Source organism: Cyprinodon tularosa, unplaced genomic scaffold, assembly GCF_016077235.1.
Source record: "Cyprinodon tularosa strain WSP-4 unplaced genomic scaffold, ASM1607723v1 ctg244, whole genome shotgun sequence".
Lineage (NCBI taxonomy): Eukaryota > Metazoa > Chordata > Actinopteri > Cyprinodontiformes > Cyprinodontidae > Cyprinodon > Cyprinodon tularosa.
Genome location: NW_024038906.1, coordinates 62,528 through 86,903, shown reverse-complemented (window position 1 = coordinate 86,903; position 24,376 = coordinate 62,528). Strand labels below are relative to the sequence as shown.

The 24,376-nt window shown below is 38.4% G+C and overlaps 1 protein-coding gene across 1 annotated transcript in view; it reads left to right on the top strand.

The window, feature by feature from the left end:
* The window catches only part of LOC119785224 (cytosolic 5'-nucleotidase 1A-like), a 36,908-nt gene that overhangs the window by 3,135 nt on the left and 9,397 nt on the right, over positions 1 to 24,376 (top strand). Inside the window, exons 3-5 of the mRNA XM_038287730.1 lie at positions 7,919 to 7,963; positions 17,915 to 18,082; positions 18,182 to 18,311. Coding sequence (XP_038143658.1) covers positions 7,919 to 7,963; positions 17,915 to 18,082; positions 18,182 to 18,311 — 343 coding nt within the window. The remainder of the gene's footprint in view (positions 1 to 7,918; positions 7,964 to 17,914; positions 18,083 to 18,181; positions 18,312 to 24,376) is intronic.

Genomic DNA, 24,376 nt, shown 5'->3' with positions numbered 1-24,376 from the left:
GTAATTTAAGGACAGATTCTAATAGATCTGCAGAGTGGGGACTGTAAATCTGATAGGATTTTAATTTTTTTATTGTTGTTTTGCACAATATGCTTAACTAAGTATTTTTTGTTGTTGAATATTAGAGATTTTGCAGATATATTTTGTAGATACATTGTTTAGATTTACTTATATATTTCTAACCCTTTTATAGAATAGAAAATTCCTTTATTGTCCCACAATGGGCAAATTTACAGCAGCAAAAAGATTATTGAAAATGGTCACACAAATGAGGACCTTAGAGAAATGTATAAGAATAACATAATAGGGAAGAGTTAAAATATAAAAAATAAAATTCTGTAAAGTGTTTTAACAATATAAAACTGGAGAATAAATAACCAATATGCAGCTATGGACATTTTTACAATAATGGATATTTGAAAATAGCAGCAACATCAGAGATGTGCAGAATGACAGCAGCAGGTTATTTAACTGACTAAGGTTTCTATCATTACATTTGATTTGATTTGTTCCTGCTCACGGTGGTTGGAATCTTTATTCCACTCTGGATTCTTGTGAGTGTAGTCTTTGTTCACTTTAACTTTTTAGAAAATAAATAAATAAACAAACAGTTTTGAAAACCTCGGTATCCTTTGCTTTGTGTGTCAACGTTCACGGTTGCTAAGCAACAGAGCATACGGCGGTAAAACCCGCCGAAGGGAGGACCTGTTCGAATTTACAGACAGAACTCTTCCGGCCTCCTTATTTTCAAGGACTTCGAAGGATCCAGTCTAGGTAGACCGCGTCCTTGGAGGATGGAGCCCAGGATTTCGAACAGAGCCTCTGATTAAGAGCAGGGCTGCCCGCACTGAAGCGGCTCAGGGATTACCTCACACGGAGCGTCGTGCGCAGTGAAATCAGGACGTTTCCTCACTTTCTAAAAAAAACCCGGGACGCCCGGGACATATCCGTATTTCACGTCCTGTCCCGGGAAATACGGACGTTTGGTCACCCTTGTCAGTAAGGAAAGTAGCTATTGGCTTAGCTATAAGTTGCTAGAAGCCGCTAATTGACGTCATTGCCTAATTTTCATAATCTGCCACATGATGTGATGTGCATGTTATTGGCGCTGTGGGAGAAATAACGTCGTTAGAGAGAGACAAAGTGGGTAAAAACACTCAGAATATATAGAGCTACTTTTTCTGTCCATTAATATTTGTTTACTTATTTATTTAGTTACATTTTTTCTTTCAACTTTAATTTTTACTTTTTTTTCCCCCTTGTGGTCTACTAAGGAGCTTAAAAGCATGGTAAAACATGAAAAACTTGAACCATAAAATTGTTTACATTACATTAACAATCTAAATGGAAAAACACACATCGGCTGTATTTGTACACAAACACCTCACGACGGCCAACTGCATTTCAAACATGTTTGACGGTACGATTCCTGATCTGGAGGTGGTCATGAGAGGCTGATCGCCCCTCGTTACCTCTTGTACACTACATGATGCACGATCAGGCTGAAAGTCGGCCCATTCGAATAAATTCTTGCACGACTGTAAAATGGGCCTGAAAAGGGCAAAAAAAAAATCATTACCATACGCCCGGCTTAAATGGCAAACTTTATAGTAATCACCCAGTTTTCTCATGGGCAGTGATAAACGAGTGTTTTAACTTCGTCTAAATTCAGTTAGCTTTCAGGGAAGTTTTCTACAAGTTAGCCTGAGTCTGAAACAAACCTTTACAGTTAAGGTTTGAGATCTTTTTTCGGCTTTGAAAGACATCAGTTTAGTATAAACATGATGTACTGTAACACTTTGGAAGACCTGGGAAGTTAACATCTCATTTAATATCATATGATTCGTATAATATCAGTTAGTTTCCATTTGGGATTAATAAAGTGCCTTAAATTGAATTTCTCAGTGGCTTTGAAAAGGATCTATTGCAACTTCTTTTGTAGTTTTTTTTAAATATGAAGCAGATCATACAGAGAAGCAAAAAAGTGAGTGTAGATGACAAACTTCTAAATCTTATGATGCTAAAAGTAGCTAAACACTTTGTAATCTCTGCTCAGTGTCTAGTGGTGTATTTTTCATCTTCAGATTTGAAAAAAAATCTGATCTTTGGGCTTTAAATATCACCCAAACTATTATTGTATTACATCACTCTCAAATGCTCAGCAGCTCAGATATACTGTATTTTTGCCCTTTAATGGCGTTGTATGTGTTAGCATCAGACAGGGGAAATAGTCTAAGAAATTATCCACAAAGGAAGAAAAATATCACAGTTACACAGAGGTAAGATAGTTATTACTGGTTTATAAATAACAACATCTAACAGACATTCTTGTCAAAACACTTTAGGTTTTAACTGAATTGAAAAGTTTCCTTTCAGGTTCATTTATAGTTAGGTGTCTTTTATAGATACTTATAGACCACTATGAAAAATGTATGTCATCAAATAAGCTATTTCTGTAAATATGCTGGTATATTTAGAGATGATAACCAAACTATGTTATCACAGTTTTTCCAATAAACTCCTATGACTAAAGTTTAGTAATTTTAACAAACCACTGACTGAAAGCACCCAAAGCCTTAATTTGCTTTTGTTAATGAAAAATCTTCATTAGTAGTTTTCTAACTTTGGTTCATCCCAATTAATTCAGTTTCTTTATATAGCGCCAATTCACAACACATGTCTTCTCATGGCACTTTACATAGACAGTACTGTCAGACTCGTTAGGAAAACTAGTTGATTGCATTAAGTCGTTGATCTGCAAGACCTGCTCTTCCTGACTGAGATTGCGGGGACTACTTTTGCCTGCATTTTGTCGTTAAGTCTTCAACAATCCCTCACAACAAGCATGCATATAGCAACAGTGGAGAGAAAAACTCCCTTTTAACAGGAAGAAACCTCCATCAGAACCAGGCTCAGTGTGAAGCGGCCATCTGCTGAGGCCGACAGAAGCAGAGATACAAAAAGAATCAGATGTACAAAAGGTAACTGTTAACTAGCTCCACGGGTGGCCGGTCCAGGAAACACACAGCCAGACAGACAAGCTCCAAGCCAGTTCTGCTAGTCACAGTAAAAGAAACAGGATGACACTGGAAACGGTCCAATCTCCAACATCTATAAACAGAGATGTCGATGGCAGCAGCACAGCTGATATTTCAATCCAGGTTGGAGTCACAGCCAAACAGGAACACACCAGATGAAACTACTATCATGAGAAAAAAGCAGAGAGAATATAAAATTATGAGTGGAACTTAAAAAAAACTCTGCAGGATGGGAGAATAGACACATAATGAAGCAGAATGCAGTGTATTCTCATTATGAGTTCGCGTGAATCGTACAAAAAGTTATGCACCGTAATTCCGTACGTTTTGGACGTTTTTTTCGTCGTATGCGCATGCGCATCTTACGCACCATTCAGGAACATAGAATTTAAAATACAATTAGCCCTAACCCTGAACCTAACCCTAAGATATAAAACAGCAAGCAACGTAGTTAGAGACATGAAGAAGTGATTATTGCACTGTTTTTCCCAGTTTTACGTCCGTCCGCGGATCTGCTTTTTTTGTCTGTCTGCCTGCGCATGCGCACTGATGTGTTTTTTGAGGAAAAACGTCCAAAACGTACGAAATAGTGTGCATAACTTTTTGTATGATTTCGTACGAACTGATAATGAGAATATGTTGCAGAATGAGGAAAGTGGTCCCTATGTGATCCACCAGCCCAAACATATAGCAGCACAAATACAGAAAATAGCTCAGGATAGCCTTACTATTTTGCATGAGGGATAAGAAAGATAGAGCCACAGTAGGGCCAAGAAGAAACATCACTCTGTTTTTAACTGTATGTTTAATAAAAAAACTGAAAGTTTTAAGCCTAGCCTTAAAAGTAGTCAGGGCGTCTGCTTCATGGACTAAAACTGGTAGTTGGTTCCACAAGAGAGGAGCCTGATAACTAAAAGATCTGCCTTTCATTCTACTTTTGGAAATTCTAGGAACCACTAGTAAACCTGCAGATTGAGAGCGAAGTGCTCTGTTAGGAACATAAGGAACAATCAGATCTCTGATATAAGATGGAGCTTGGCTATTTAAGGCTTTATATGTGAGAAGGAGGATTTTAAATTCTATTCTGGATTTAACAGGAAGCCAATGAAGAGAAGCCAGGATAGGAGAGATATGATCTCTCTTTTTCATTTTCATCAGAACTCTGGCTGCAGCATTTTGGATCAGCTGAAGGCTCTTAACTACAGCTTGTGGACTTCCTGATAGTAAAGAATTACAATAGTCCAGCCTTGAAGTAACAAATGCATGGACTAGTTTCTCAGCATCACGCCTGGACGGGATATTTCTAATTTTTTGCAATATTTCAGAGATGAAAGAAAGAAATTCAAGAAAACTCTTTGATATGGGATTTAAATGACAGTTCCTGATCAAAAATATCACCTAGATTTGTTTACTTTATTATCTGAGATCAGTTTAATCCTATCCAAATGAAGTAACTGACTAATCAGCTTATTTTTCAAAGACTCTGGTCCAAAGACTATTAAATCTGTATTGTCTACATTGAAATGGGTTAGTTTGATCTGGATTAATACACAGGTATATCTGGGTATCATCAGCGTAAGAGTGGAAATTAATCCAATGCCATCTAATAATTCCCATTTGCGAGCACATACTGCATATAGTAAAGAGAATTGGTGGTCCTAGCACTGATCCCTGTGGTACTCCACAGGTAACCCTGGAGCATGAGGGAGTTTTATCATTAATGTGAAAAAAAACTGATTTCTGTCAGATAAATAAGATATAAACCAGCCTAGTTCTGTTCCTACAAAATGTTGAATGACTTTTCTAAATGGATAAAAACAAGCTCCACTGCAATACAACGATAGCTCAGAATAAATTGTGTAGAAAAAAGAAACTGAACATGCAGCAGATGTAGCTTGATTTAGCTTAAATAGGTCTTTTAGAGCAAAGTAAGATTATTTAAAGATCATTTTACGCTGCGTCAGAGATAAATAGTTGTTAGCTGTAAAGGAATCCTATAATTTTGTTGTTTTTTTTAAACAATTTTTTTATTTATTTAGTTACATTTCCAAACAAAGAGTAAGTATTAATGTATAAATTATTCATATATTTGTTAATGTAAGCATTAATTAAAGGAAAGTTGATTCATTGTATTTGTCCTCAAAAGCTAGCTGCTAGTTAGCAGGAGTTAGGTGTCTCTGCAAGAGTAACTGCAGCTTTTACTGAGCAGAATGTTTCAAACTGCTTTTGAATTCATAGATGACAATTGATGGGGCAACATGGCTGTTAACTGCAAAATATAATTGATCTACAAAAGCAATGAAAATACATCAGTAGCTTCAATGTAGATACAGGTCCACAACTTTTGTGCTGCTGGAGGCTGTTCTTAAGATTCCTGCTTTCAGTGGCAGATTAAATATTCAGTATCAGGGTCAGGGATATTACTTATTTAAAGGCTTAGATTGTTCTGCAGACATTATACAGGCACAACATAATAAAGTAAATATCTTCACACCATGGCGCTATAGGAAATATTAGGCAGATTTTGATGTGCTAGCAGCAGAATTAACTGGCAAGTGTAATATTTTGACGAAGTTTAACAAGATCCAAGATGTAATGACTAGAAAACTACAGTGTCAGGCCAGCAAACCATCAAACATAGTCGAAAAAAGTCTTAAGTGCTGAATCTAGCCAGCCAAGGCTAAATGATGAAGCCAGGGACTTACTTCAACTTATCCACTCATGAAAATCTGGAGCTGAATCCTCTGAAAAGGTTCTTTGCTCATTCTGATTGAAGTGCATCAAAGTTTGCTAGGTATGGGACTGAACAGCCGTAAAGCCATTCAGGATTTGCACAGTGAAGACGAACGACTTGATGCCTGGGAACACTCGTTCCAGCTTGCCCTATTAAAGGAAGGCAAGCTGTCAGTAAAATGTCCTGCTGTAACACATTGGTAATGCCCCCAAACCTTTGCCACCAAGCAAAAATATTTTGGGCGGATCCCAATGTGACTTTGAAGTGTTGACAATTAAATTATGTATATACAGATTTGCTCTGCTCAGTGGCGCAGTGGGTAGCACTGCTGCCTTGCAGAAGGAAGATTCTGGGTTTGATTCCCGGCCCAGGGTCTTTCTGCATGGAGTTTGCATATTCTCCCTGAGCATGCGTGGGTTCTCTCCGGGTACTCTGGCTTCCTCCCACAGTCCAAAAACATGATTGTTAGGTTAATTGGCTTCTCTAAATTGTCCTCAGGTGTGAGTGTGTGCGTGAATAGTTGTTTGTCTTGTGTGTCTCTGTGTTGCCCTGCGATGGACTGGCAACCTGTCCAGGGTGTACCCCGCCTCTCGCCCATTGACTGCTGGAGACTGCTGGCACCAGCACCCCTCACAACCCCAATCGGGACAAGCGTGTCAGATAATGGATGGATTTTTATTTCAAATATGCAGTAGCTAGGCATATTTGGCCCTAAAATATTGGTGTGACGGCTAGTAGTTTCCATACATCGATGGGTCACACTTTTTTCTGTTTCATCATTACACATGAAACAGAAGGTCGTAATGTTAGGCTTCCCCAATATGCAGCTATAATTTATGTGCACAGAAAATTATAATAATTGCATTTAGAAGTATAGCCAACATTTTGTTTACTCTCTTTACATATTATAATATAGATGGATTTCTAAGTTAGCTGTAACAGTGTTAGCTTAGGAGTTTTTTATTATTTCCTCTGTGCATTTTTATTTTTATTTTTTTTACTTTAAAATGTACCATGAGAGCTCTTATCAACGGAAGCAGGACCTCTGCTTTTTGTCTTGGAGGATTCAGTAATTTTCCTTCATGATAACAGCTTTAATTTTGGGAACAGAGTCATGTTACTGTGGGCTATGAATAAAACACATCCAAAGCAGATCACCGTGCCAGATGTCCCAGGTTAGATGCAATATTTATCAGTGGTACAACACTTGCTTACAGTAATAACACATCTGTAGGATTTCAATCATTCCATGCTTAACAAGGGTTGTTTTTAAAGAACAACATGGGTCGTATTTCAGAACAACATTGCTGCTAGAGGCAGTGCGTACAGTCACACTCCTGTGTTACCATGTCTGCCAAGACTTGGACAGACTGCATCATTACTGGCCTTTACCTTATCTATAAATAACCGCAGTCTGCACTCACCCAGCTACTTTCTGCTCACACCCCCACCTCTATTTTTCCATTTTATTCTCCTGGAAACCCCTTTTTCTCTGTCTGCAGAGCTTTGATTTGTAAAAAAAGAAGAAAAAAAAGAAAAAACACAAGTTATTGATTCATTATACATGGATGCCAGCAGCACTGTTCAGTTAAAGCTCTGAAAGGATTTATATGTAGAGCAGAGGCTTGGCTTCAACTTAAAAAAAAAACAACACATTGTTGTTTTTTTTGCCCAAAAATACGGCAAGCTTTGAAATTACATGGATTTCCACAGAAGGAGAATCTCCCGACTGACGTGTTCCCGCCAGATAGGAGACCTGCTGTGGGAGAGAGGGCAGGCAGTTAACACTTCCAGTATCAAATCACAGCAATGAGCTGGACGCTGGCCCTGTGGATCACCCCCCAGACTGTGTGACATGTTATTCATAGAGTAAACTGACTCTAATGGATAAAATGCACCAAAACCTTTCATAAAGCTGCAAATCTGTCATAGAGCACAGTGTCCCCCGCAAACATAGAGCTTTGACTTATATAGCTCCAACCTGTATAGTGTTACCTTTATGTTTCTCATTCTGAAATACTCTGAAAATCAAAGTTTTATATAAAAAAAATGCTCTGCACAAGAAAAAAAAAATCTCATTATAAAAACAATAATAACTTATTCATCTTCAGTCTGTTGAATAAAAACAAACTGTCATTCTGCTAAGGTGACAGGAAGACGGGCCCGGAAGGTGGAGGGAGGCGTGTTCTTTGTAAGTATGTCCCATCGTCACGTAAGGCTGAACGCTTCTGTTTTTTTCTCCATCTGAGTGACCATCGGTGCTGACTTTCTCACCCTACATGTTTAACCTTTCCTGCTGATGTTGCTCCTGCATGATCACAAACAAACCCACGCTACTAACCAGCCACCTGACCCCCGATCCATAAACATGTGTGTTGTGCTGATTCACCCTCCTCTGGATGGAACTGAGCTAATGACCCAACAGCTGCGACCCTTAATGTGTGTATCTACGCATCATTATGGGTGGACATGAGTCAAAATGACACCCAGGTAGCACAGCTACAGGAAAACAGCATATGCCTGTTAGAAAAAACCCTGAATGATAACGGTAAACAAAAGCTTTGCATGCATTTGTATCCAACTCTCTTTAAACTGATATCCATTAATAAAAACTGTGATTAGTTGCCTATAAATTTAAATTATGATAAAATGTAATTTATTTTCTGTTTTGCCAACGTGGCTCTGGAAAATTTATGTCCTGTAGTTAGATAATTGCCCACATGATTTGCTTTCACAAGTAGACCATTATGGTTGCTGCCATGATGATTGGGTTGGTAATTATGTATGAAACTTTATTAAAAATGGCTCAGGGTATACAATCGTATGCAAAGGAGGTGGGAAAGGAAATAGGATAAGATTTAAGAGGAGAGATAGAGAGAGAAAAGAGGTAGAGTAAAAGAGAGAGAGAAAGAAAAAAGAATAGAAACAAGACAAGAAAAAAAACAACCAAATACACAACAGAAAATAAACAGCAGGGTCTAGATGAAAATGAAAGAGAAAGAGCACAGAGGACAAAACAAAGGAAAATTACAATAGACTAGTCATAAGAAGAGCAAATATCCCACAGACATGCAGTCAGTACATGCATATATTAAGGAAAACCTGTGATGATGCATGTAGTGTTAGTGTGTATCTGTGGACACTTGGAACAAAACGCCTGTGATACATATGCATGTGTATCATGGATTTACAGGACTCCTTAATAAGGAGAATATGCTCAATACCAAAGTGTGAGCAACTTCAGATTATGTTGGGGGTCCAGAGCCCAAGGACGACTTAGAGGGGACTAGAGCTGCTGATATCTATAGCCACCCTCGATTCAGGGACACAGGAAGGGCAGATATAGGTACGGCCACACCCAACGAAGACACTATGGCACCACCTTAGGGGGTAGAGTCCAAGTACAGCCCAGGTATAGCTCCAGGCTCCACCCCAGACCCATCCTCCATGATCATTCACCTGATCCCACCACAACACACCCACCATGTCCCCAATCAAAGGTCCTTCCTGCTGGAGCCACAGTTGGCCAGTGTCCCTACTACCCTGCCTAAATCCCTAACCCACACACCCTTTGGAGGGACGATGCCAACTATAACCTCCCCAGGGCTTCCCAACAAACCCCACATCCATCCACAAACATCAGAGCAGGGAGCCAACCCCGGCCTTTCTGTGCCCCCACATTCATAAGGCCCTCTCTTACTCATGGTTGCCAGGCAGCCCACCACCCTAAGCCAAGAGAAGACCAAGCCTGGGCACCATAAGCAGATTGATGGCAGCCAATCCACCTGACTGCAGGCACAGGCCAGAGATAAAAATGTGCAAAAGTGTAAAACAAACAGAGCAGAACCCCAGGCCAGATACAGTAGTTCTGGGAGAGCTGAAAACCCCAGCCAAGCTGCAATTAACCCCAAGGGTGAAGATCAGTACTCCTCCCCACCGAGGTGTGGAAACACCCCATGCCAGCCCCTCTCCTGTTCATCCACCTCATTTTGAAGTAATCCTCGACTATTTGCGTACCCCAATAGAAAAGCAAATAAAGAATAATGAGGAAATGTCAGCCCAAATTATATGTGTCATACATCATTTGAAAGAAAATTGGGTGAGTAGAACACAGCCCAAGCAGCATCGATAAAAACATGACTCAAAATTGTTGTTTTTTTATTCTCAAAAATGACAGCAGTAATAAAGCCATGCTTGAGGATAGGCATGTATGATTGTATTACATTAGTTCTACATCATGTCAATCACAAATGCAAGCTGACCCCTAGAATAACACTGAAGCATTTTAATGGCCACAAAACATTTATGAAGCAAGTATTTTCCACTTTCTTTTTTAGAATCAGTGAATATAACAAAAGTTAACATTTATAAACCTACAATAACATAAAAATCTATAAAAAAAAAATAGTGAAACTTTTGCTTTTCAAGCTAAAATAATCTCCAGTGGCTTTTCTGAGCTGCATTTTGTTATTTTTTTCAGCCTTAGGCATTGTAATAAAACAAAATCCTAAAAACTTCAAAAAACAGGATTGTTGTTATTTTTCAGCTTTAAGCTGTGCGCATTGATCCACTGTCAGCTGTAAGTTTCACTCTTATTATTTTATGGACAAACAAAAGCTTAGCATGCATTTTTCCTCTTTCCACTTTAAACTGATATTCATTAATAAAACCTCTGATTAGCTGCCTTGAAGATTATGTTATGATTACATTTACAGGTGTGTGTAAATCATTGTTTGTATGTTCACAGCTATTCTGTATAGGGGCGGAGCTAGGGACCGTTGCCCTTAAACCCTGTGAAATCTGATCAGCCCCATCAAGGTGTACCCCTGATATTGGACATGTCTCAGCAGCAGGTCACTCCTGCAAAGCATGAGGTCACTGTAAAGTAGTGTGAGCTATCAAACTACTGGGGAGTGAAATGGAAAGAATTTGGAGAATATGACACATATGGTGATATATATGGATCATAAACGGGATCGTATTTGAACAACTAGTTATGTTTATATTTTTCTTAGACTGGTCCTAAACAGATGATGTCTGTGTGTGCTAACAGGTCAAGCCAGGTTTATGCTCAAAAACCAGGTCGTCTGCGTGTGTGTGACAGTTAACGCAGATATGCTACCCCCCGTTTCCACAGACACTCCACAAAATTGTTGGTGACTGCAGATAGCATAGCAGGAGGAGAGGAAGGAGGCCTCTTATTGGTCAATTCTACATCCACTCTACACTATGCGTATTTCCTGTTTGGTTTCTAATGTCATAAAATCTGGCCACAATGCCTGCAACACCTCTGACACTATCCCAGACACCGTACAGGACGCTAGTTTGCAAGTCTGTGCGACAGTCTGTTGATTTGCACCTGAAACCAACAGACCTGTAGATTTCTATTTATAGATTTATATCTTAATACATGATATCCTCGTTTGAAAACTTTAGTTTGCATTTACTGCTGTAATTTTTTTAACAAAATTTTCTTTATAATACATTTTTTTTTACCTAAAGTGTATTTAAAAATTTTTTTTTAGCTTGTGTGTATTTCCAACTCAAGTATTTTTTTTCAAATGAAAAATAAGGAGAAAGACCTTTCTTCTGATGTCCCAGTTTTTTTCACACACTGTAAGCCAAAGGCAAACTCATCCCAGCCAGCCAGTGTGCAGCTGCCCGCTGTGGGCACTAATGCCTGCTGCCCTGGCAGGAATGTCGCCCTCACCCTCCAAACCACAGAACATATACATCAGGTAATATGAGGAAAGCTGTCCAAGGGATTTAAATGTGGCTTTTATTGGGTTGGTTGCTGTTGTAGATGAGCTAGATTGAATAATTAGGCATGTAGCATTATGCCACCTACATCAGTCACACTTTTAATTTCTCATTTTCTTCATTTTTCTGACCCAAAAATATCCCCACCAAAGATTAAGCTGTAAGGAAACAATAGTTGTATCTATTTAGATGCATAGCTGGCTTTTAGAAAGAAGGCTGCTATAGACTGTGTGCACTTACAAGTCCATTCCATTAATTTGCCATATGAAACCCATGTACCATATGGGAAAGTAATATGTGGTGCACATGAGTATCACACAAAGAAGCACACATGTGAATTACATGTGAAACCAAACATGTATTCAAATGGGTACCATGTGTAAAAAAACATAAATACATGTGGATTTAGAGTTTCACGTGAAAAGCATGCATGATTTACCTTATATGAAAATGAGAAAATTGAAAAAGAAAAAAATCTTTTGAAAATATGTGAAATTTAAAAAAAAAATGCAATTAATGTAAAAGAAAATGTAAAAAAAAAGTAAAATACAATAAAATTAAATATGCCATTAAAAAAATAATAGATAAAAAAAGCATATTAGATATATATATATAAAAAAAAGAAAACAAATTGAGAAAATTACAAATGTAAAAGTTTTTTTTAAATGTATATATTAAGAAGTTTTTCAAAGTTTCATTTCTGGATTGCATTTCTTTTTAAATTTCCATTTACAAATTGGATTATTTGCTTGGAACAATAATAGAGCAAAATTCACTCCATAGATTAGAACATATGATGAAGACAGCACCTAGAACACCTACTTTTCTTACATTTAAAGATTAGAAATAAGGGAAGAGCTTTTAATGCAGGTTTTTACAAACATCTGATAAATCCTTTAAAACTAAAACTCCAAAACTAAGTTATCAGACTGAAAATTACTTCCAATACACCTTTTTTAGAGGTAAACTAGATTCTTTAATGTCCGTCCCAATATTTACTTAATCTTTATTTATATTTCTAATTAGTAAATAGAAGCTTATAAATATATTATTCTAAGAAAGAATACATCTACAGTCTATTCAGTCTGGTCAATAAATCATATTTCAACCTGGAGTGAATCACAGAGAAAAAAAGGAATTATAAAGATTTTATTGACATGAATGAAATAAGTTCTTTGACGCTCGGACCCCGGCAGAAGACATGATGCTGCAAGTTGACAAGAGCTTGGGGGAATAACTTAGGAAGAGGATTAAAGTCGTCTTCCCCCTGAGGGAAGGCGGAGGATGAGGGTGTCTAAGAGTTCAGCTGATAAAGAGTCTTCCAGGTTGAATTTTCAATTAAGCTTCGTCACTGAGAAAAGGATTAAACTTCTGCTCTGACTGTTGAGTCTGATTTGTTTTTGATGCAGAGCAGAGTGTAAAGAACCGTGTAATCCTCTGATGCTAAAGGAAGGAGCTAGTAATGTTTTTTGCATGAAGTTTTAGTTTGGAAGTTTTTAAAAATCAAGAGTGAAGATTTACAGAAACCCTCAGTCTGAGAACAGAGAACAGAAGCAAATAAAGAAGAAATGTTATTTATTACCTTTTACCCAGAACTCTTCCTGCATCATATTGAATAAGCTAAAACTTTTTTATCTAAATTTACCAGACTTTCTGATAGCCTTTAAGTAACACCTTTATGGTCCTTTTTTCCCCTGTCTTAGTAAGGCTTATCTAATTTGTAAAGCAAAAAGCCTTAGAAGGATGGTTAATATAAGATGTGATTTTTGTAGATTTAGCATATCTTTTAGTGTAATCATAATTCAGTAAAAAAATATTCTGTTCCAGTTATGAGTAAAGGTAAATATTACTGCCTGCAGTGGTTAAACAAAATGTACTGAGACCATAAAGACTTTCATCTGTGCTTTCAGTCTCTCATCTTTACAACATCCATAAAAATTAGGACACACGCCTCAGTAGATGGCCCTGCTTTGTTAGTTTGTCACCCAGAGCATGTAAGAGGAGTTTCCTTTTATATAACCAAATGTAATTCTGAGGTTCCTTCTAAATCCTCTATAATGCCTACAGCACAGAAACAAAGTGAGATGTTTCCTTCAAGTTTCTAGCTCTTCTTTCCCTACGATATTTTAGTTGCCATTAAAGATAAATTAATGTCATATTCTTTTAAAGGAAAAGTCAGATCATATTCAGAATACAAACTTCTCAAAGTACTTTAACTATAAAATTATTACATACTGTTCAATAAATGATAAGTGTTTTTAATTAAGAATAATTCCATGTGAATGTGCTTTACCGGAGACATCCATGTTTGTCAAAGAACACTACTGCCACCTACTGGTTTGTGACATCACGGTGTGGTATCGGCTGTTGATCAAGTCCCAGTGCTGTATCTGGTGTTTGTCACAATGCGCTATTATCCCTGATGGTGAGGACCAGTGCACTATGAGAAGCAGAGAGTAAGTCAGCAGTTTGAATACAAACCCTCCCTCTTCAAGTTGGCACTCCAACAACAAACCCGTGGAGAATCATGAATCGGAATGGTGAAATAACAAATAGTTTTTTTCACTTTAAATCGATGTATTGCATCATCCAACTGCCATGCACCTAGGCATTGTCAGTTCATAGTGCTCACAAATTTCAATGGTGAAGTCCTCTGGAAATCTTCAATAATTGTTGTTGATTGCAGATGTGTCTAGTAGTTCCCATTGATTTTGCTTTTAAAGCGGGGAGAATGGCGCTAGGCTTACCCCACCGTGACGTCACTGCTGGAAGATGTCAGGGATGAGGTGTTACTATATTTGTGCAAAAATGGCCGCTCCCAGACTCAGTGATCGCAACAATTTTGTTTTTATTCTTTTTTACAGATTAACGTTAAATTTGTTCGTAAATGTTTTAGTTATAAATAATGATCCATTGGTTTTTCCTTGCTGCCAGACTTTTCCTTTAATAAAGAACATCTATAATGTGACAGGTGCGTAAAAAAAAACTGTCAGCTTGCAAGAGAAAACATTTATTTGGAATGTCTCGATGCTAGACCTTTATCAGGCCTGATGAATTGAAAATAGAATCTAAACAAATGAAAATATTGTATTTCAAAAATAAATAATTGGGGAAAAAAGTATAGAAAACGAGCAAAATTACTTTGAAAACATTTTCTTTTGTTAAGAATTTTTTCAAAGTATCATTTCTGGATTTAAGTTTTTTTCAATCTCCATTTAAAAAACATGTTCTTTCCTTTAAAAATAATGGAAAAATAATAATTCAATACTAAAACCCTGTCCATTTGGTTTGCAAATATTGTAACTTTAAAAATATAAAAAAAATATATAACTGTACTTTTAAGCAATAACCTTAGTGTTTTTATAGTGTTTTTGTTTGCATTTATAATGCTTAGCAATGCTTATTATATCACACCCTATAAACAATGGGGCTGGCCTGATAGTGGATATGAAGAACTGCAAAACTGCATAAACAAGGCAAAAAGGATAAATATCATCTTTATATTGTAATTGCTGTTGTAAATAGAGTTAAAATTTTATTGATTTATTTTATCCACAATTCACATCATCTCATGGCACTTTAGATGGAAATCCGATCATACTGTACAGTCAGATTATTTGAAAGTTTTCTACCAAAGGGAACCCAGCTGATTGCATCAAGCCAATGGCTGTGCAGGATGAACAAGCATAGAGTGACAGTGAAGAGGAAAAAATCCTTTTTAATAGGAAGAATTTCTCCAAGAGAATCGGGCTCATTGTGAGGAGCCTTTTGTTGAAGCTGACTGGGGTTCAAGCAGTGTTGTTTTCATCAAGGCTTACGATGACAAAACCATTTCGTTGACGCTCCTTTTTTCATGATGATAATGAAAACTGATGAGCTAAACGTGGATCTTTGATGACTAAAACATGACTAGTCGTATGTTTGAGTTTTAGTCAATAAGATAAGACTACATAAGAAATAGCAGGTAGTTGGTCAGATGTTTAAACTGCATCATCGTGCTGTAATCAGCTAAGCAGTATCAGCCGTGCAGCAGTGTCTTCATTGATCCTGCCGCCCACCAGGTGCACAGTGCTACCCATGCAACAGGAGCACAGATGGATCGTGGTAGCAGCTGCGGCAGGGTCTGGGAAAATAACCCAATGGTCCTCTCCACTCTAACAAACTGCTCTGATCTTCCAGCTGTGCTTGTGCAGAAATGCGTCTTTGCGCACGGAGCTCAGAATCTGCGCTTCACGCTCTATTCTGATGGTTTGCTCTCAGCAGTATGGCTCTTCCTGCTCTCGCTACTTAATAAACTATGTGGCTGATCATCCTCTGCCAAGCGTAAAAAAAATCCCTTTACTATCACTATTTTATTTCTTCCAGCTCACAAGAGGTGATACTAAACATTCTTTAAGGAATCCCTAAATTATATCCAAATAAAATATTTAATTGCATTCTCTTTATTTTTGGCAAAGACCCAGATGAAAAGGTACATAGATCTTTAAATATTTCTCTATTATTGTTCTTGTTTCTATCTATTTAAATATGATATAAATGTTTCCTTGTATTGAGATTAAAGCATTTCCTATGTTTCCTTTGAATATTTTAGTTAACATATTCATTCAATTTAGGTCTGGATTGCCATGGCATTACAAGGCAGTTATGTAGCTTCTCTCTGTATTTTTTTTTTTTATATCAAAAGCCTGTGAATTTAATTCTACTTTGACCTCTAAGCAGTGGTAACTGAGTGTCCTGATCGGTTTAACAAATCTGACCCACATGCAGAGCAAACACTCAGAGAACACGAAGAAAAGTTCAACAGTTTTATTTGTTGTAGTATGAACTGGCGTTGAGTCTGGAACTCAGTGAACTGGTAAACCAGAACTGGAAGTCAGAGGGGAAGATCTCAGAGATCAGTTCAGGGACCGTGGGAATTTGTTAAATTTATGCAAGAGAGGGTCTCACGTTTGAGGGGGCTATTGTCAATCCTTGAATCTAGTCTGTGTGGGATTATCCAGAGAAGAGGAAACACGTTGGAGAGCGGACAGGTAGACAAACGTTGGACCCGGAGGAGTAATGGAGTGGACTGTCACTCGGATTTCCGATAGGAACTTGAACGGATCATGTGGAGGTTTTCCCCTGCTAAGTGTGAACTCTGTTTTTCCTCCTAGGATGAGAAGGTCCAGGTATCCAGTTATACAGGAAGGCTTCCTGCCAAAGAACAAAGACAAAAACAACATAAGTCTCAGAGAAACAAAGCTCAGGTTAGACTCTGCTAATCTCAGCTTGGCTAGAGTACCCAAAACTGGCAAACCCTCTGGCATCAAGGTAGTGACAGTCCACTGCTCAAATACTCCTCCAGATAATGATCCAATGAGCCGCAAGTGTGCAAGGAGGCCCAAAGAAGACAGGGCGCCTCCTGGTGGTGGAGAGAAGGAAACCGCACAAACTGGATTCCTAACACTGAGGGGAAAATTCTCAGAAATAAAGTCAAAACTGCCAAAGTAAAAAGAAGAATGTTTTTGTTCTTTGCTTTTTTGGAGTAATGAGGATTTTATTGATTTGTGTCTAATGCATAATTCATAGTAGATCAGGATATGTTGCTTTGGGATGGAAACCTTGTACGTCTAAACCCATTCCTTTGTTGTACATTTTGTTAGCTTGTCTGTCAGCTATTTTAAAAAAATATAATGTGTTGATCTGGATCTGCTATTTTCACAGCTTTTGCAAGACACTTTTTTAGTAAAGAAGTGGATTAATTAATAAAAAAGTTCATTTGAATTCTATAAATCAAAGTTTTCTGCCTAACAGCAATGATGAACTGCACAGCAGCATAATATACCCAGCTATTGTAATATCTAGGCTAGAGCTGTCAGTCTGGTAAAGAATCTAGTTGTTATTCGAAATTGTAAAGGTTCACTTTTTTTGGCAACATAAAACTGACTAAAACCTTTTTAAGTTTTAGTCGACTAAAATCGACTAAAACTACCACATATTGTAATGACTAAAATGTTACTAAGACTAATAATAGTTTTCGTCCTGACTAAGACTAAATCTAAGACGGCTGTCAAAAACAACAATGGGTTCAAGGAGTGCTCTGCTCAAACCACCAAACCATACGTCTTCATGCAGCAAGTTTTATATATAATCACATATATTTAACATTTGCAGTTTGTCCTGCATCTGCTGTGCTAAAGTTGTCTACTGCTTAACTGGGAAAGTTCTAAAGATTAAAACTAGATTGGTCTGCAAAGGGTTTACTTGTATTTTAAAAAAGTATACCTTTTTTTCTGCCATGTGTTATATGCAATGTTGGGTAGATATTACTTCCTGTTCTACCGCCATTTTGGTCCATTTTCCTTTTCCCTCCACTCTCATCCCAATCTTTGTCCTCCTTCAGCCGAAGCCAGAGAACGCCGTGACGGTAGCCGTTTCTTCCCGGGTCTTGTTTCGGACCGAGCGGGAGCAGAGGGTGTTTGAGCAGAAAGGAGTGGAAGAATATCTGAGATACCAAATCGAGCACGAGAACGAGCCCTTTGCTCCGGGGCCTGCTTTCCCCTTTGTCAAGGTCAAATCTGCAAAGTTGGACAGATCTGCATGGATTTAGGCATTTTTATGTGTGTTTGGATTCTCTCTCAAACTAACCATTTTTTCAAACTCCCATCAGGCTCTGGAGACAGTAAACGCTCGTCTGAGGGACCTCTACCCCCAGAGCGAAGAGCTGTTTGACATCGTATTGGTGACGTACAACCACGCCCATGTTGGGATCCGGCTCATCAACACCATCAATCACCACAGTAAGCTCTGCAAAGATGGAGATGGAGATCCATAACCATTTCTTGGTTTGACAAAACGCTTGAGTACAATGACAACAACCATCACAGCACCTTTTAATCTATTGTTTTCCACCTAACGTCTTCCTTGTTAATAGTGTGTAACAGAAACTGGTTTTCCTTAGATAGAAACTTTGAGTCATTTTGATTGTATGATCTGTTGAATTTTAAATTGCCTTGAGATGACATGTGTTGTGAATTGGCGCTAACATCTAACCTGACTCCGCCAGATGGATTTGGGAAAATACTGGTTAGCTGATTGGCCTATGTTGGTGATAGACGGGCCAAATAAACCAATCAGATCAACGAAGCATATTACGTAACAGAGCGACGACGAAGAGGAGCCAATTGATAGATCAAACTCCTGGCGAAACCATTCCGGAGAAGAGCAAAAACATCTTTTCCTCTGAGAAAAGCCTCCAGAGCAGTGTTTTGCTCCTCTTTCAGTGAAGAAATACTCTGTAATTCCAATAAAACTTGCTCGATAGCCACGCTAACGCTAGTTTCATCGGCTGAAGCCGCCATGTTATTTAGACTGAACTGTCGCGCTTCTCGTTGCGTCACACCTCAACCCGCCTCAAAGCCAACGCTGATTGGACGTTCGTTTGGTGAACTGCTCTAAATTTTCTTTAACAGAAAGTAGCCAGACTGATCTGCGAGTGAAACCTTGTAAGCTCGCAAGATCAGGATGGTCTCACGAGGCTAGCTAACATCCACCTCATTTTGGGAAATGATTGCCTATTTTGCATGCCAAATTGGAAAAGCAAATAACTTAGTAACTGTAAGCCCAAATTAAATATGTGATACATTATGTTAATGCTGACCCCTTCAGCTTTCTGAATATATACATAAAAATTGGGTGAGTAAAACACAGCCCAAGCTGCATTAGTTCAAACATGACTCAAAGTTTTTTTGTCATTGTCGAAAATAATACGTAGGTAGTTTTTGAACAGCAGTAATAAAGACATGCTTACTTGTTGTGGCTGCTTTATGTTTACATTTTGACATGCTGCTATATCTGTGTTAATTGTGCTTTGGTGCTTGCTATGTCAATAGAATGAACTTGTTGGTTGAATTGTGGAGAATCTAAGCTTTCCAACGATGTCTAACACACTGCAAAAATGTAAATCTAATTAAGTCATTTTTGTCTTAAAATAAGTGCATTTTCTTTTAAATTGAGGGGGTAATGGATACATTTTGCCAATGAAACGAGACAATTTAAACTTGAAATAACAAAAAAGAACTGCATTGTCTTATTTCAAGTGCATATGATCTAATTAACTTATTCTAAGAGTAAAAATACTAATTCCATTGGCAAATCACCCTATTTTTCCGCTTAAATTAAGAGTAAATTCACTCAATTTAATACATTTTCACTTATTTCCAGACCGTTTTTGCAGTGCATGTCTATATTGGTAAATATTTTACCAGTGTAATTTTCATGCATTCTGTGTTATTAGTTGTAAACACACTATAACGGGTCGCCAGCGACCCCGGTGGGTTTTGAGAAGATAAACTGAATTGAATTGAGTTGAAAATAAAAAATTAGCAGGAATATGAGGTGTCCACATTTTTAAATGTAAGTAGAAATTGTAAATACATCTAAGATAAGTAACTGTTCCTTGTTAACATTAAGGAGATAAAGATACACGTGACATTAGATCTTAATCTGTGAAAATAGGAGCTGCAGTTCAACTTTGCAATGATACAATTAAAAATCACAAACCTACAACTACAATTCACAAATACAAATTTATGAATATGAGTCGCTAATTTAGAAGACATTACAATTTCACAAGTACAAACAAAAAATTTACTACAAGATATGATTTGTACTTGAACATTTTTATTTAATACTCAACTTTGTGATTTCTACTCAGAAAATTAGCACCCATGAAAATGTAATTGGCAATTATAATGTTGAAACATTCTAACCTTGTAACTTTGTATTTTCACAGAAGATCGGATTACACATGTTGTATATTTGATGTGATAAGTCGACACAAATACAGATCCTATTTATTTATGCTTTTGACGTTCATTTACAAGCCATACATCTAAAAATATGTTTCTATTGTAAATGTGAATCCATTTATTGTCCCATAATGGGGGAATTTCACGTCTGCATTTTTTGGTAATATAACTATTGACAGTTATATTACCAAATGCAGGAACCTCCTTGCACATGGAGCCTGTTTTGCTTTTAAATATAAAATAATTTAGTCTAACTAATAAGTTATTAAAGCACAAGTTAAGGAATAAATTCCCAATTTTACAGTTTCCTCTGACGTGAGGATAAAAGATGAGCAAAAAAAAAGGCTGCTTTTGTCAGTAGGGACCATTGGTCCAAAGCCAGGTGAAGTTTACAGATGTATTTTGGAGAAATGGAGGAACTTGTGAACTCCGTAGAGCGTGTTACGCTGTGAGACACCAGGAAGATAACAGGAAATGCTGTCACATTGGGAGTTTGGAAAGGGCCACAAAGCAGGTTAGCACACAGGAGGCAATAGATCAGAAATAACAAACACATTATTTTTGCCAAGAAAGGCTGAAAAGTGGAGGGGCCGAAAGCCAACAAATACAAAAACGAGAGCAGGAAAATAAATCTTCAAAGCAATAAAGCCATCACCTGTAGGAGCAGGAAACTGACAGTATTAAACAGCAGTTCTGAGCATTTTTAATTAGCTTAAATGTGTGCTAATGGTGTGAAAAGTCACTGACTTTGCAGAAAAGTAAAAACTACACTTTAACAGCAAGAAATGTCCAGCAGAACCAGACTCAGTGTAAACAGCCATCTGCATCCACACACAAAGAGCACTGAGGCAGAAATACTTTCTATGTGCAAGAAAACTAAGACTGTTAGTGGTAATGCTTCTTGCATTAATGACACATTGGGTAAATCCCTCACACCCATGCAGTGTCACTCCCAACTCATCACATAAGTGATGCTTGATCAAGTTCCCCGTGCATCAGTATCTGACCTATTAACTGACACGGACGGTTCATGACATGTTATAGCACCAAGCACCATAGTGAGCGTTCTGACCAGCTGTATCACTGTGTGGTGTGGAGGCTGCAGCGCCTCAGACTGGAAGAATGTGAGGAGAGTGGTGAGAACAGCAGAGAAGATCATCGGGGGCTCCTCTTCAGAATCAGAATCAGAATCGGGTTCTTCCCTCCATTAAAGACATTTCATCCCAGCACTGCGTGTCCCAAGCCCGTAACATCATCAATGACCCCTCACACCCCCAACATGGACTGTTCTCCCTGCTGCCCTCTGGGAAGAGGCTCCACAGCATCCGATGCAGGAGCAGCAGATTGTGCAACAGCTTCTTCCCCACCGTTATCAGACAGTTGTTAAAAAAAACCTTAAATCATGTCTCAGACTCTGCATCACACTGATAATACCAAACAAAAAATACTGCATATTTGCAACATATCTCTTAATGCTCTGAACTTCCATATCAATGCATTTTTGCACGTCTTTTCTCCAACACTGTTTACATTTGATCACTGTTGCAATGGAAATGTTCAGAAAGCTGTACAAAACAAAACATTTTGTAAACACTCTGTGTACAGAATGACAATAAAAGTTGTCTAAGTCTACTGCAGGTCTATAGCAGGAATTTCCTAAAATATTTCCATGAGCTGCAAAGTAAAAATGTATCACTAAACCATCCCTTACCCTAACCCCTAAACTTACAGAAACACTAGTATACATGTTACCATAAACTCCTAAAGGCTGATTGATACTCAGAAAACAGGTCGTCTGCGTGTTGCAGTGAATGCAAATGAGCATCCACCCCTTCTGCAGACACTCTGCTGCACCTCTCCCAAATTCTAGGTGTTCTCTATGCATATTTCTCGTTTGCTGGCTTATTTTTTTTTGTATGAACGCCATTGTGGAAAACGACTCATGAAGGTGGACCAGCTAGAAGAGCGAGGTGCGCGAGAACGCCTTTTTTCACCCTTTTCCCACCTGGATCCCTGCTCTTTTTTGCCCTCATGTCCCTCCATTGTCGGACAAACTTGTCCCCACTTCCTCACCGCCTCGGCCGTATCTAGACCCACAGCTAGTTCCTGATTGTCCCTCCGGCGTGGAATAACATAGAGCAGACCACGCTTCAATATTGGTCATAAATCAAAAATATATGCGACAAGCAAACTGCGACAAACTGCTGCAGGAGTATAAGCAGCCCTTAAAGCTCAGAAATAAAATTTGTAGACTAAAATAAAAAAAGATCAAACTGTCACCAGTTACACGTGTGTTTCAATGATACAATGTCTGCAACCAGTCGTTAATTCCTTGTGTCACATAGCGATGCGAGGGGACTTTGACCACGCACCAATATGGCCACACTGTGCAACACCTAAAGGTAGTTTCAGATTAAGAAATAAGGTTAGAACAAGCATCTTTAATCCTTGACACACCATCCCGCATGTTTTTGATGTCTCTGTTTCACTATACCTAAATCTAGTGACTGCACGCTCTCCTCAGCAGCCATTAAGGGCTAAAGACGTCTGTTAATCCCTCATCTAGTTGAGTCCGGTGTGTAGAGGCAGGGGAGCGCCTAAAACATGCAGGACAGTGGGAGACCTCTGAGTTACGTTTAGACCTTAGGTCAACTGGACTTTACAATGGGGACAAGAAATTGTGCTACATTCTTGTTAATCATTAGCCTGACGTAGTCCGACTCAATTCTAGTCAGAATATGAGTCTGATACTGCTCCATAGAGCTGTGATTATGGGGCGTGTTTTGAAAGAACCAGGAAAAAAAATGCCTCTGCACTCAATTGGATAGACCTACAACCAATAAGAGCAACGGAGTGCGTGACGTATGTTAAGCGACGCATAGTTGTTGTCAACAAAAATCAAAGCGTGCAGTTTCACGCCTAGAATAAGAAGATGAGCCTTGATCGCGTTTCTCTGTTCCTCTTTTAAAATTAATTTGCTGTCGATATCTTCTAGAACAGACCTAATAGCAGAATCTACTCACCCCAACTCTCCTGCGGCAGCCATTGTTGTTGTCGCCCAAGCGCGCTTTGGTCACATGGTTGATTACGTTACTGTTGATCATCTGTCCATCATCGTATAAAGCCCGCCCTGACAATTTGATTGGATCGCCAGAGAGTGGGCGATCATACTCGCGCTACTATGGAGCAATGCCAGACCGAACTTCCCGACCTCAAACCTTGTGGGCTGGACTAAGTTCGGAATGGCACCCAGGCTAGTTAATCATCCCTCAATCAATCCACATTTGTCTGGATTCTTGTTCCTTATCTCTTGGTCCCTATCTGATGACAAGGCAAGGGTCAGAATAAAGAAGGGTAATCTGGAGCTTTACTTTTGGCTCAGCTCTGTTTTTGGCCGTTACAGAATATAACAAAGGCCACACTATGACAGACCAGGCACATCTGATATTTTCTCCTGGTATATATGAGCTGTGCATATTGAGATGATTAAGGATTCTGGGCTAAAGCTGATGCAAGTGGAGTGTATGAACAGCTGAGTGACTGGATCCTTCCCAGGGAAAATCTCAGACCCTCTGGTGACATTCTCCACACAGACCGCTTCCTGTTCATCTCCTCTAATGTTTTCAGATCCACAGACCTTCAGTCTGGGCTGACTTTAGGATTATCTCCCTTGGGATGAACAGATAATCCAAGAGCCCCCCCTCCCCCCCTTAAAAAAATAACAGAAACAAGCAAACTCACCAAAAAGCAAAGCAAAAACTTTCAGCTGCATTTTTGTTTGAAGTCGTTGGTGGCTCTGTTTGTGTAAGACCGCATGCATCCAAACAGTCTCCTGACCTTTGACCTTCCCTCTGATTTATAGGAAAGAAATAGAGCCACTAATTACAGAACACAACAGAAGCCATATTTGCTCTATAAATCCTTTAGTAAATGTAATAAGTGTCTGTACTGACAGCATTTAGTGTGTGAAGGAGTTCCTAAATGTAAAATAAAATGCTTTGGGGTCTTTGGACTTGATAAAACGTTATATAAGTAATAAGGCCATTTAGAATTAA